At 36.6% G+C, this 13,251-nt stretch overlaps 1 protein-coding gene across 5 annotated transcripts in view; it reads right to left on the bottom strand.

Annotated features, from left to right (window-relative positions):
• Positions 1 to 13,251, bottom strand: part of Prkg1 (protein kinase cGMP-dependent 1) — a 1,145,204-nt gene that overhangs the window by 44,140 nt on the left and 1,087,813 nt on the right. For all 5 annotated transcript variants that reach the window (XM_040745627.1, XM_040745622.1, XM_040745633.1 and 2 more), the window contains one exon: positions 4,606 to 4,702. In XM_040745627.1, the coding sequence (XP_040601561.1) occupies positions 4,606 to 4,702 (97 nt within the window). The remainder of the gene's footprint in view (positions 1 to 4,605; positions 4,703 to 13,251) is intronic.

Genomic DNA, 13,251 nt, shown 5'->3' with positions numbered 1-13,251 from the left:
AGGACCAGAGAAAGAAACACACTTTGGCCCTGAAACCAGAGCCAAATCTGACCCTAATCCTGTGTAAAAAAGTAACCAATCCCGGAGCAGAGCTCTAGCCAATCTGAGCTCAGCACTGAAATCGGACCAATCCCTACTCTGGAAAAACTTCCCCAACCCCAGGAATCCCTATATAAACCCTGTGTATGTTCAGCTTGGCTGGTCCAGCTGTCTTCCAATAAACCCCTTTGGACGAGCTTCGGGTGAAGATCTTCTTTTGCGGCGGCGACAGAGCAGAGGCGACCCTGGGCAGAGCAGAGCAGAGCAAGCAGAGGCAACCCTGGGCAGAGCAGAGCAGAGCAGAGCGAGCAGCGCTGTAACACTTGCCCGGGAAACCTTCCTTAGCAGAGCGGAGTTGTTACACTCTGCTCCCGGCTCCCTGCTCTCCGTTCTCCAGGAGCAGAGCTGAACTGTAGCAACTTCCCCGAGAAACCTCCTGCGGAGCAAAACTGCTACACTAGGCGAACATCCCCAGCTGGAAGACCCTGTCCTGCCGGAGTGGAGCTGACACACCGGAGAAGCCTTTCTCTGAGGCAAGGCTGTAAGCTGCCAAGCTTACTGCAACCTGTGGTGGTCCTTGGCTCCCGAGCTCCAGGATACCTTTCTACCTGAGCTGTGTAACACTCAGTATCCTTGGCTCCCGAGCTCCAGGATATCTTTCCACCTGAGCTGTGTAACACTGAGTATTCTGTGACTCCCGAGTGCCAGAATACCTGACCCACTCCTGTTCCATCCTGTCCTGACCCATCCCGACGAATCGCTTACAGTATGTACTTCTGCCACTTCCAAAGTATCATCTTGATATTTTCCTATGAAATATGAACCACACCCCATGCTCTCTTCCTAGAGCAGTTACAAGGACAGAATTATCAGCTGGACATGAACTTGAAGATTATAAAGCAGGTTTCAAATGAAAGGCATGTTAGTAAGGCGTGGGACTTAATGAGGAAGCCTGTGTTCTTGTGCTTTGGTTTCACACGTATTTACTATAGTGCTCCATTCACTCTGTTTGGCCTGGACACCAGTCTTCCTCTTCCATGCACGAACCTGTGCCACACCTGCTTTGCTTATGGTTTAATTTTATTCTCTCTTGGAAGCAAACTATGAGTTCCAAGGTGGGGGTAAAGAGAGGAAGGGAGGGAGAGGGAACTGGGATTGGTCTATAAAATAAGACTGCTTTAAAAATAAGCCGGGCGTTGGTGGCACACGCCTTTAATCCCAGCACTCGGGAGGCAGAGGCAGGCGGATCTCTGTGAGTTCGAGCCTCCAAAACAGAGAAACCCTGTCTCATTAAAACCAAAAAAAAAAATATATATATATATAAAACAAAGAACACAGATTGAAAAGCATGGTTAATGGCAGATCAGAGATAGGAGGCTGAACTTTGAATACATTTTAAATTGCTTATGATGATCTCATCTCCACAAAACAAAGTGGGTCATTTAGAAATTCTCCTGACAGAAATACTCTTGTACCTAAATTTACCTAAACTGACAAATGGGAAGTTGGGAAGAGTTAGGATGAACAGTCATATCCTCATGCAAAATGTGTATCTGTGTATCAAATAGTAATAATTACAAAATGTTTACTTCTTTTAGAACATGGAGCTCAAAATTTCAAATTTCTGAACTCTTCAAATCTCATTGGAGAGTTTATAATTTTATGCTTGGAGAATGTTTAGGATACTACATGTAATTTATGGCATTATTTTTAATATTCTTTGCCTGATAATTACTATTGGTAAATAAAAAATTGTTGGTTCAAGTTGTAAATATTACATAATTTTTATGAATATGTTCAGCACTGTGTTTCCATGCGTTCAAAATCTATGCATTTTTAATACTTTATATACTTGCTAATCTATACATTTTGGCATGTGAAAGATCACACATGATGTGGCTTCTGAGTTTAAGGACATGAGTCTCTGATCTCAGTGGGTTCACTGTCTCTAATGACCTACTACTCATTTATGATTATTATACCAACATTTTGCAAACTAGCTACATTTTAATTTAGATGAATTTTTTGGCTGGGGTTTTCTTTTATTCTTTTTAAAAATAATTTTATGTTTAATTATGTGTACATGTGTGTATTTTTATGTGAATACAGGTGCCCAGGAAAGCTAGAGGAGGGTGACAGATCATTGGAGATAGAGTTATAGGAGATTGTTGAGCCACCTGATGTAGATATTGGGAACTACACTCAGATCCTCCTGAAGAGCAACAATACCTTTAACTGCTAAACTCTCTTTCTAGACTAGGGCTTTGGTTTTCTTTACAGTGTCTATGAAAAACAGTAAACTATAATGTCCAAAAGGATAAATCAGGCAGATACGTATAGTATCTCCCCCGAGATGGGAATTACACATATAAATGTATCCATACATAATCATGCACACATATACATGAACATACATATGCATATTTTGTCTTGAAAAACTGTATACCATTTTATATGATTAAACTTCCCTAAATTTTGTGACTATTTCTTTGTGTTTATTATATTTTCAGAAAATTTTCTGTAAGTTTTCAATTGTCAAGCCAGTATTGAGTTTTTCTACTTAAAGTGGTCTTACAACTGTTTCCAAAGCTATTATAAAGTAGCTTCAATATTCCAGATATCCTTAGACAATCTTTATATTCCACAAAGCAAGTAACTTGAAGTTATTCTCTAGAAATCCGCAGACATCATGTTGCTTTTTTGTCAACAAAAACAGCTATTTTATTGCTCATAGTCTTCATTAAGACTTTATTTTTAATTTTATTTGTGTGTATGTTTGTGTGGGTGCATGCACACACATGTGCAAGGGAGAGCATAGTCTGTAGAGGCCTGGATAGATCATAACATCACCTGCATGTGAAGGTCTATGTGGGTGCTGGGAAGTGTGTGCTTCTAACCACGGAGCCATCTTCCCCTCCCTATCCCATAGTCTTTAAAAGTGGTTTTAACTAATTATATCAAACAGCATCCAAATCATGTTCTAAGGGAGTGGTTCTCAGGCTTCCTAATGCTGTGACCCTGTGATACAGTTCCTCATGCTGTGGTGACCCCCTACCTTAAAATTATTTTGTTGCTACTTCACACCTGTAATTTTGCCACTGCTATGAATCCTAATGTATATATTTGATATGCAGGATATCTGATATGTGACCCAAAGAGGTTGTGATCCACAGATTGAGATCACTGCTCAGAGGAACCCTGTCCTTTACATGGACTATAGACCTGTTAATCCCACAAGATTCTTTCCTCCTAAATTGGCTTTCGGCATGGTATTTGTAACAGCAGAAAACAAAACAAAAACATAGGACAGGCTCCATTAATTTGTCAGCAAAATTCAGAAAAACAGGAAGATTTGTCTGTTTTCTGGACCCTTACTTGAATTTCGTACCCATAATTATAACAACCAGATCCTCACAGGCACATTATGAATGTTCATGTTGAAATAGTAGTAATTATTGCATAGCTTCAGTCCATGTTACAGAAAGTATAATACAGATTCAGGGAACCACACCTTATTGCTAAGGCCTTTTCTCATACTCCAGCAAATGACATCTCTCCCTGTGTCAAAGCCAGGGAGCATAACAGCAACACAAACAAACATAAAAATAGCTCTGGGTACTTGACTTTTATGGAAGGGATTCCTCCTGACCTTCGGTGGCAACAGTATCTGTTGACTGCACTTCACACAGTGCTGGGGAGTTCCTAACATACTGTACTAGCATCTCCTATCAGGGACTCCCTCATGTTCAGCAGAGAGATAGAAGTGAGTCTATATCTGGAATGTACCAGGAAGTATTTCCTTTCTTAATTTTTATTGCAACAAGTCAGTTTAAAAATTCCTATTTTAAACAAATGCAAAATAGAGTTACATTTTCATGTTGTTTATACCACATTTATACAACATGCTTTATGCAATATGCTTAACAAATGAACAAAAATGTCATAATATAGGGTATATATTATCTAGTGAACTAAATTACATGAAACATATATAATGTGAAATAAACTGCATAAATTGCACAAAACATCCAAACCATTATTACTATAATCTACTTAAGTGCTTATAATTATGGAATTATAGAATTACTACCACTATATTTATGTTATACATATGTGTATTCATATAAAATATAACTATACTTATAGATATGTAGATACATACTATAAATTTCAGTTTCTTTTTTCTGTGTTTACATCTAAATTAATTTAATTGTGGCATAATTGAGTTAGCAATCTCTGATCAGAAACATGGAAGGAAGTAAAAAAATCATAGACAATTGGGGCAAAAAGTGGCTCAAGGATTATCATTAAATTAATATGTTTAGCATTTATTCACTGCAAAGAGTTTTCTAAAAAGCAAGTTGCAGTTTTGATGTCCACTGACTGCATATTCTAGCCCATAGTGCTAAGCAATTTCTGTCTTGCATGAAAGTGACTGCTTCTGAGCTAGAGCAACAATAATTAATAATGAGAGGTAGAAGAGGGGAGGAGAAAGAGATCTCAGCCTAGAAAAAAATGTGAGGAGTAAGAAATGCTTTGGAAAGTATTCAAACAAAATTCACCTACCAGCTCTACTCGTCCGAAACCTCCAACTCCAAGGGTGTCGATGATGTTGAAATCAGACAGCTTCAGGTTGGCGAAGAAGGCAGCTTCGGCTTCATATCTGGATTTTTTGATGTGAAAAAATGGAAATTTCTTAGAGGTGCAGACACGAGTACCAGGTATGAGTGTATTGGAATGGCATGATTGTGGCACAGGCTTTACCCTCTTCAATTCCATTTTGCTTTTAGAGGCTGTGTTTTGCAATACTCATAATTTTTTGGTCCCAGCTGAATAGAATAACATAGACTTGTAATTGTTTTTCTAAGGAGAAAAAACACAGGGTATCCAGTGCATGCCAGTCAAGTGACTGATAAACCCAGTTAGCAAACCAGTCACATCTCAGTGTGTTTTCTACGCGTCTTCTTGTGAGTATGGACTGTTTGAGTAGCTCTCTTTTGGATTTGTTTTGGATTTGTTGGGTTTGCTTGGTTTTGGTTTTGCTGCTCAAGTTTTAGATAGCAGTTTCTCATTAGTTCCCTTATTCACGGATTGGCAATGTCTTCTATAAGTATTTGTCAAGAGTGACAGGATCCAGAGACAAGTAGGGGTGTCTCTGGGGTGAAATCCCAGCCAGCTTTTAGGAAAACAGGTCCAAAAATCTGAACACTGAGTTGCAAATGCCTGAAAATGGATGATCCCAGGAGCGCAGTCACATCTCTAATAAAGGTCTTTCCTCCGCTTACTTCTACTCACGGGCTCTCTGCTAGCAATCACAGGGTCTGCCTTTGTGTTTGCAAGGTTCTTATATGAGTGGTGAGAAGCATGGACTAGCATCCAAGTCTAACGGCACATGTGTCAATCTGACACAGGCAAGAGGCCAAAATATGCTCCTACCCAATGAGAAGACTGAGTATACACTGCTTAAAATATCTCCTGGTTAAAGGCCCTGCTGTTTTTAGAAAGGGCAGGAAGGCTTAAAGATGAAGATGATCAACTCCCTGACTAAGCCAGGTCATGACCACATTCAGCTGTCTCAAAATTGAAGTGTTGAAACCACTATGTATGACCCTTGACCTTCAGGCCAATAGGACTCAATTAAATACAGTACTGTGCACAGGCATGAAGAATATATTTGAGGAAATGGTACAGACACAGCTTTGATCATTTTTAATACAGTCGTGGCACCTTCTGTGTTACTTTCCATGGCATTTTTAGTTATTCCAATATAATCAAGCACATGTTGAAAAGTTATGCTGTAAAGCACATGAAACAGCTTCTTAGACAAGCTTTCAGCCATCTTCAATTTGCAATTACAGTTTATACCTTTTCAATAAGCTCCTTGTTGATAGACAACTCAGAGTGGGTGACAAGTAGAAAAATGCTAGTCTTTCTTTATTTGCTTAGTGTGTGAATTCAACTACTTTGAATGAACCTTTGCAAACAAAGCTGGTGAGTCCAAGATTGTTTACAGATGTCTTCATCATCGACACAATCCAAAGGTCACCAGAGTGGTCCAGGAGCTGGTGAGCTAGAATGGAACATAAGGAGCAAATGCGCATTCCAGACATTCAAAATGCCATCTGCTTTTGGAAGTTAAACTCCATCCCATTTAATGAGGCAGTGGCAGAGCTGACTCCAACAGGTGCTTAAAAAGGATGTCTGTTGAGATCAGACTCCATGAAAGTTTATATGTGGTCAAGTATTTTCTGGTTGTCTAGATAAGCACATCCCTAATAGCATTGCTCCAGTTTTTGATTTTTGTTTGAAAAACAAACAAAACCTTTTTAAAAAATCATGGAGCTTTAAAAACATTTTGAAACATCCATACCAATGCTATTTTGTCAGCCTCATAAAACAAACATGAAAAGGACCTAAAAGGAAAAATTTAAATAAACGGTGGCAGGTTCTAACTTCTCATCCAGTAGCTGAATTTTTAAGACATCAAATCAACTTCTGGCTAATTAATTCATATCTTTGCTGATCCCCTTTGGGTTTTTGTTTTGTTTTTTTCTGCATTTTGAGACATGGACCAGGCTGGTGTTAAGATTGTGGTCCTCCTTCCTGTTTTAGCTTCTCCAGAACTGGGATTAGATAATTTATGTTTTTGTTAATCTAAAGTAATGTGATTTGGGATATAACACTTAACTAAAATGCAAAGTCAGTACTAATATAATGTTCACATATTTGTAACAAGAACATCTTTGAATAATAATGTGTTTCCCAAACACATAGATTTCAGGTGTAAAAAGAGCACACTCAGAATATTGCATTATTGTTTTGTAACTGTTTAATTTATGACATTATTACTTATACCCTTGAATATAGCTTTGAGAATCAATTTGGCCTTATAGTAGGCTGAAAGTACATCAAAATGAGTGGAGTAATCCCAGCTTTGGCAGATCATAAAAGCTGCCTGAGCTCTTTAAAAAATAGTCTGAGCCACGCTATAACCAAATGAAACTGTTATTTCTTGTGCTTGTACCAAAAGTCTGCATTTTGAAAAACTCTTAGTGATTCTGCTACACAGTGATCTGAGCCCCGTAAGTTTAAACATTCTGAAAACTCCTTCAGGTTCCAATGGCAGCTTCAGAGTGTAATTAAGGGATTAAATGGACCAGAGGGAGAAGTTGCTTCCCAAGGAATCTGAGGTGGTAGAACCTGGCAAGGTTTTGGCTCTCAAATTTTTGGTCTTCCATCATCAGATGAGCAATGGATCTATAATGGCTATCAGATTAAAATGCTAGCAAGCAAATAATTAGGGACAGGGAGATGGATAAGTTGGCAACAGTACTTGCAAAACAAACCTGACCAAATGAGTTTAATTATAAGAACCGACTTCTAAAATTTGTCCTTTGATCTTCACACATAAATGTCTATAGCCACCCAGGACACACAAATATGTACATACACAGATGCATATATATGGACACACATGAATACAGACACACACAAATAAATAAAAAGCTCATACAAAGTAGAAAGATTATAATGTGCTTAAGCTTGCTTACCTATCTTGTTGGTCACTAAAAGTATTTCAACTAAAAAGATGGATATATTAAATTTTCTCCTAGGTAGCAGATATTTTTCTTTAGTTATAAAACTCCATTAGAATATATATTCCCATTTACTAGAAACACTAATTGTGACTATTGATATCATAATTATACTTTGTTAGTCTTTATTAATTACTTTCCTACTTTTATTATGTGATTTAAAAAAATGTTCCCTGATGATATTGTCTTAATATCGATGAAACATATTTTAAAAGAGCCTTAAAATAATTGTAGTCCTGTTCTTCCAGTCTGCTTCCATTTGTGTCAGGGGTTAACTCTTGGACAATTCAAACAACATGGAGGCAGTTATTCTTTTCCAACCCAGAGAATGCCATAAGTTGCTTATTATTTTAGGTGGTTAATTTTTTCTTCTCATTTAGATTTATTAAGGATCTGTAGCTTCATCACAGGAATTTTTCACATGTTCCCCTGTGAATTAAGCACTTTTAAATATGAACAAGATTGTGTGCAGGGATTTTTCTTTTCATTTTTTTATTGTCCACAACAGGAGGGATATATTCACTCTTTCCCTTGGGGATTTATCTAAAGACAATTTGAATCTATCAATGATCTTCTAATTTAACTTGAGTTGACAAAGTTTAAATGGGAAAGAATTAAGCAAATAGTTATTGACCTATCAAATAATCATTTTTCATCAAAAACAAATCAAGTATCCAATCCCTGTTTTTAGTTAAAGTGCTGTGGGGTATAAGGAATTAGGTATGCTAATGTGTTCATCTGTTGAACAGTGTTTCTGGGAGGGTAGTTGCCAAGTGTTTAATAGAAATACATTTCAGTAACATGTGCATTCCTCAATGTTTGGTTAATACATTATAACAGGACTATAAATATATTCTCTATTGTTCTTAAGTTAGTGTGAGCCACTCAAAATTATTATTATTAACTTAGTAATGGGGTGAAACTTATGGATATGTTTTTTCAGAAAAGTGCAAATACTGGCATATATGTTTCAGTTACAACTATATGAAGCCTATAAACACATAAATAGATTAATAAAACACAGATAAGGGCTAGAGTATGGTTTAGAGATAGAGCATATGCTTAGTGAGTGTGAGGCTCTGGTTTCAATTCCCAGCAAACATATTAAACAAATAAGCAAAACTATAACAGACAAATTTAAAAAAGCAAAAATTGTCTATACGAAACATTAAGTGTGTTGAGTGAGGCAGGTAGAAGGAATGTATCATTTCTCAAACATTCCTGATGATAAAATTCACGTGCGACTACAGTGATTAGAAACAATAGAACATTGTTAATCCTTATATGATATTTGTTAAACTGTGAAATTTCGAACAGTTAAGATCCACTGGAAAATAACAAAATTATCCTGAATTTTACTCCCTCTTTTCAATTTCGCTTTTATGCCACAGGAGTTCCTAAAGTAGTGAAATTGCAAAAAGAAAGGTATAGTGGTGTGTCCAGGACACAGCCTGGAACACCTGCATTTCTTTCACCCCTGATTCTACCTCTCCACTTCCCACAGCTGCTCATTTGTATTTATTTTACTCACATTTCTTAGGAGACAGATAATAGTCTTTAGATTTCCAGTCATTCCATCATTAACAGCTGCCATAAAGCCAAGGAGTCAGAACAGGAGTCTTTTACTAACTACCACAGTTGTTTCTCTGGTTCTCACATAGCATCTGCATAAGTTAATTCATCTTTTTTAGTTAAGAGAATTGGTTGCTTCAGCTTATGACTTATTATTAAACTAGTCAAAAGGATCCCCTGTGTCTCAGAACCTGGATGAGCGATTCATCTAGAAACAAATGTATGGAACTTGCCCACTGTATCTCTACATTGATTTGTATAATGACACAAATATTTCTATGCCGTTTGATAAAGCAGACAAATTACTTATACTTTAAAGCAAAGGTGAAGTGACTAAAACATAGTAAGATGAGTAACTAAGAACAATTTGGATAACCCTAACTTGAACTCTGAACCCCCACCCTATCTCATATCATAACCCTAACACTAGCCCCTACCCCTAATCCTAACCCTAACCTTCCCTCCCCAACAAAAGGATCATTTGAACAAAGCAAATATGGTCCTGTTTGTTTTAGTTCATTTCATACACCATCAAAATTAACTTCAGAGATCTGAGCCTCAGAGGAAGACTAAGCAAGGTCTCAGAATCTCCTGATTCACGTACAAATAACATTTCCTGGCTTTGACTGGACTCATCTGCTTTTGTGTGCTTCTGTATTGCTGCTGAGTTTAGGTTTATGAGTTCTTTGGTATATCCATAAAAATAAAGTATTTCAGCAAACGTGAATGAACTCTAATCAATGTCTAAATTATTTCTTTCTGTGTATGTAATAACTTGGGATTTAATCAGATGATAATGTCTACTTGGGTTTCAATACTGATATAAGAGAACACAAGAGATAGACAATAGCTCACATCCTGTGGTCTTGTCTCTGCCCTTGACTTTCATCTTCTAAGTACTCATTTCTTTAATGTTTGGGTACCTTAGAGATATTGAAGACAGACACCCAAGCTAATAAGCATGAGCTGGTTGTTAGCTCAAGTCAGAGTCCAAGTTCTTAGAGCCTTCAGGCAAATGTCTAGAAATTACCTGTCCTCACTTTGTGAGATGTAGAAGGAACTGTCTTGGTCTATAATAATGAAAGGAACAACTTTCTTCTAAGAAATAGAGGAATTATCTCAGCTAAATTATTCTTGTGAATTATATGTAAAGATGAGGCAATGGATACTTTTGCTTCTGTTTTGTAACTGGCCCTTTTAGGTGTTGAAAAATAATTTTAAAAAATCAGAAGAATTAGGACCAGAATATTTCACTGGTTCTCATCACAGGGTATTTTTACACTTATTTAATAAATTACATTTCTTTTAAAAATAGGAAAAAGTCACATAATTTTAGAAATGCTTTAAAACAACTTCAGAGCATTAAAATATTGACATTGTTCAAAATCTGCATCAATGTCATTGACGTCCATCTAGTCCAACTTCTACATTTCTAAAAACATTGATTCTGGAGATATTAAACCAACTGGTCAGGTGAGACAGATCCCAGGACTGGAGACTGATGTGTGGTCTGTACATTATTTTTTAAACTATTGGATTCCACATATGCAGTTACTGATAAGTTAAACAAAGCAAAACATAATAGTTACAGAATATATCTGAGCAACAGCTTTTTCTGCATTTAATGATAATTATGCTTACCTGTATCTGTGTACTTAAGTTCTAGCCTATAGTGGTACCTGGCATGTAGCTACATAATAGGGCTCAAAAATGAAGGTATATTGGTGCTTAAAGACACTCAAAGTTTTTTTAGTAACAGAGAGATAGCTGTAAAATAAATTTGTGGAAGTATGCTATTATATACTGAAAATTTGAGATAGATGTTCCACATGAAATTGTAACTAATAATTTTCAAAGATTTATACAATTTAAGATGAATTTTTATTTCTCTTAGCTGATTTCATAAGTAAATATGTACTACCATGAAAAAAGAATGACAAGAGCTATGTCCTGGTGCTTTTTCATGCACCTAAACCCAGATCACAGGGATGGAAGGACAGTGGAGAGGGAGGAGTAGTTCAGCACTAAAACAGCAGTTGTCTCTGTAGCTTCTTTAAACACCTGTTCCTCAGTCATGGGGATTTAGAATAAATTTGCTATCAAATTTCACTTTCATTTGAACCATTATTTTGAAGGAATACTTCATTTACCACTTCATAAATCTCTTGGATACACACACACCATATTAAAACAGCCAAATAAGTCTCAATTTTAAATAATTAGTAATGCAATAAGATGAAAGAAATTGGAAGGTCATTCAGATGGTCCACAAACATTTAACAAAAAGAGAAGATATTTTTTTACATTTGGTTTCCATATCATTGCATATTTTGCAGAGCAAGACCTGTTGACCTCTTAACTATGCCATTTTTGTCTTTTCTGACTTCCCCTTTCTGGCACAAGTTCATACTCTCAAGGCTCTTTAATGACCAAGTCTGTATGTCCTAGGTGGGTTGATTTGCATTTACAATGCCCTTGACAACTCATACTGCAACAATGGTTGGAATATCACCTTGGCTTGCTACCTGTCCTTCCCAGGTCTAACAATGCATATATAAGAAGCTCCTGCCACATTCCAGAAGATTGCATCTGTTTGGATACTCAGTTTATGTCTCTCTTACTACTGACAAAATAACTACACTACAAACACAGACTGCAGAAAGCCCTCCTTCTGCCTCCTTTAACAGGAGTCTGTTGAATTGGAGGTGCATGCCTTAGAAACTCACACAATGACTTGGCACCTGTGAGCAGGTGTCCATCAAGGTAAGCTAGAAGAAAGCCAGGGACTTGTGTTCAAGGCTGTAGAGAGGGGAGTCATCACCTTCTGAAAGAAAGCTAAATAGCCACTGCTTCCCTAAACTTTGTTCAAGCCTATGCTTGAAAAGACTCAATTCTCTTTCTCCATAAAAGGATTAGAAGGCTTTTTTAAAAACTAATGTACTAATGTATTTGTAGAATGTTACTTGCTGATTGGGAATCAATGGTATAAGCAACAAATAACAGGAAAAATTATTGTAATTTTAGGTCTCAAACTGCCAACATTATAGTGTAAGCAAGCTTCTTCATCCATATCTATAAATGCATATAGAAATTAAAATGCAAAATTTTATCATGATTTGTCTTCTTGAACCAGTGTAGTGATTTTTTTCCAAAGACAAGCCATTTATTAAGTGGATAAGTGAATGAGATGTGTTACTTAGGTAATAGTGTATTAAGACATGCTGATAAAGACTCTTCAAGCATGAATTTAAGCTATAAATGTTACGGACTATAAGCTGAACTGGATGCCTTCTTGATCTAAGAAAGCAAATTTAAACATGCTTTTAATAGGAATACCAATGATCTAATAGCAGTAAGTAATGGGGTGATCCACAAATATTATTTTATTTTATTTTGAATTTTGAAGTTTATTTCTTCACATGGATTTCAATCAACTTCAAAGCAAAGTAGATAATCTAGTCCACAAACAATTAGGTTCTGCTCTGGAGCACATTCTCCAAAGCCTAGAATTCTATATAGATATTTTCCTTCCAGTCAGTTAAATAATCATCTATTAAACAAAGAGTTCAGAGGTTGACCCCTGGTTATCTCTATTTAAGAAGGCATCAGCAACACTTAATATTGTAGTCGTTGTTAGTTGAACAGATATTAAGTATTATCTTTTGATATCCAGGAAACCTATTTTACTTCCTATCATTGAATTTTCTTTGCCCTATCAAGACAGCAAAATTTATTAGGCCTGTACTTGTCATGTGTTCATGAAAACAGGGAATAGCTAATACGGGAGCAATATTCCATGCTTGAAGCACATCCTTGGAATCCAGCTGGATGTGGACAAACCTGAGCTCTATTACTCACTTAACACAGACAGGACCAACAAACTAAATCCATTTCCATTCAATCAGTGGGAGTAACAAGTCAGCCTCCTTGCATTACAGGAAATATTAAATGAGATTATATGACATGGAAGTAAATTAATGGTAGTCATTATGAATAACTTTTCAAAGACCATCATTACCTGTGATGCATTTTAATTATGTGTAAG

This window comes from Mesocricetus auratus, unplaced genomic scaffold (genome assembly GCF_017639785.1).
Source record: "Mesocricetus auratus isolate SY011 unplaced genomic scaffold, BCM_Maur_2.0 Super-Scaffold_4256, whole genome shotgun sequence".
Classification (NCBI taxonomy): domain Eukaryota; kingdom Metazoa; phylum Chordata; class Mammalia; order Rodentia; family Cricetidae; genus Mesocricetus; species Mesocricetus auratus.
This window is presented reverse-complemented; position numbering and strand designations above follow the sequence as displayed.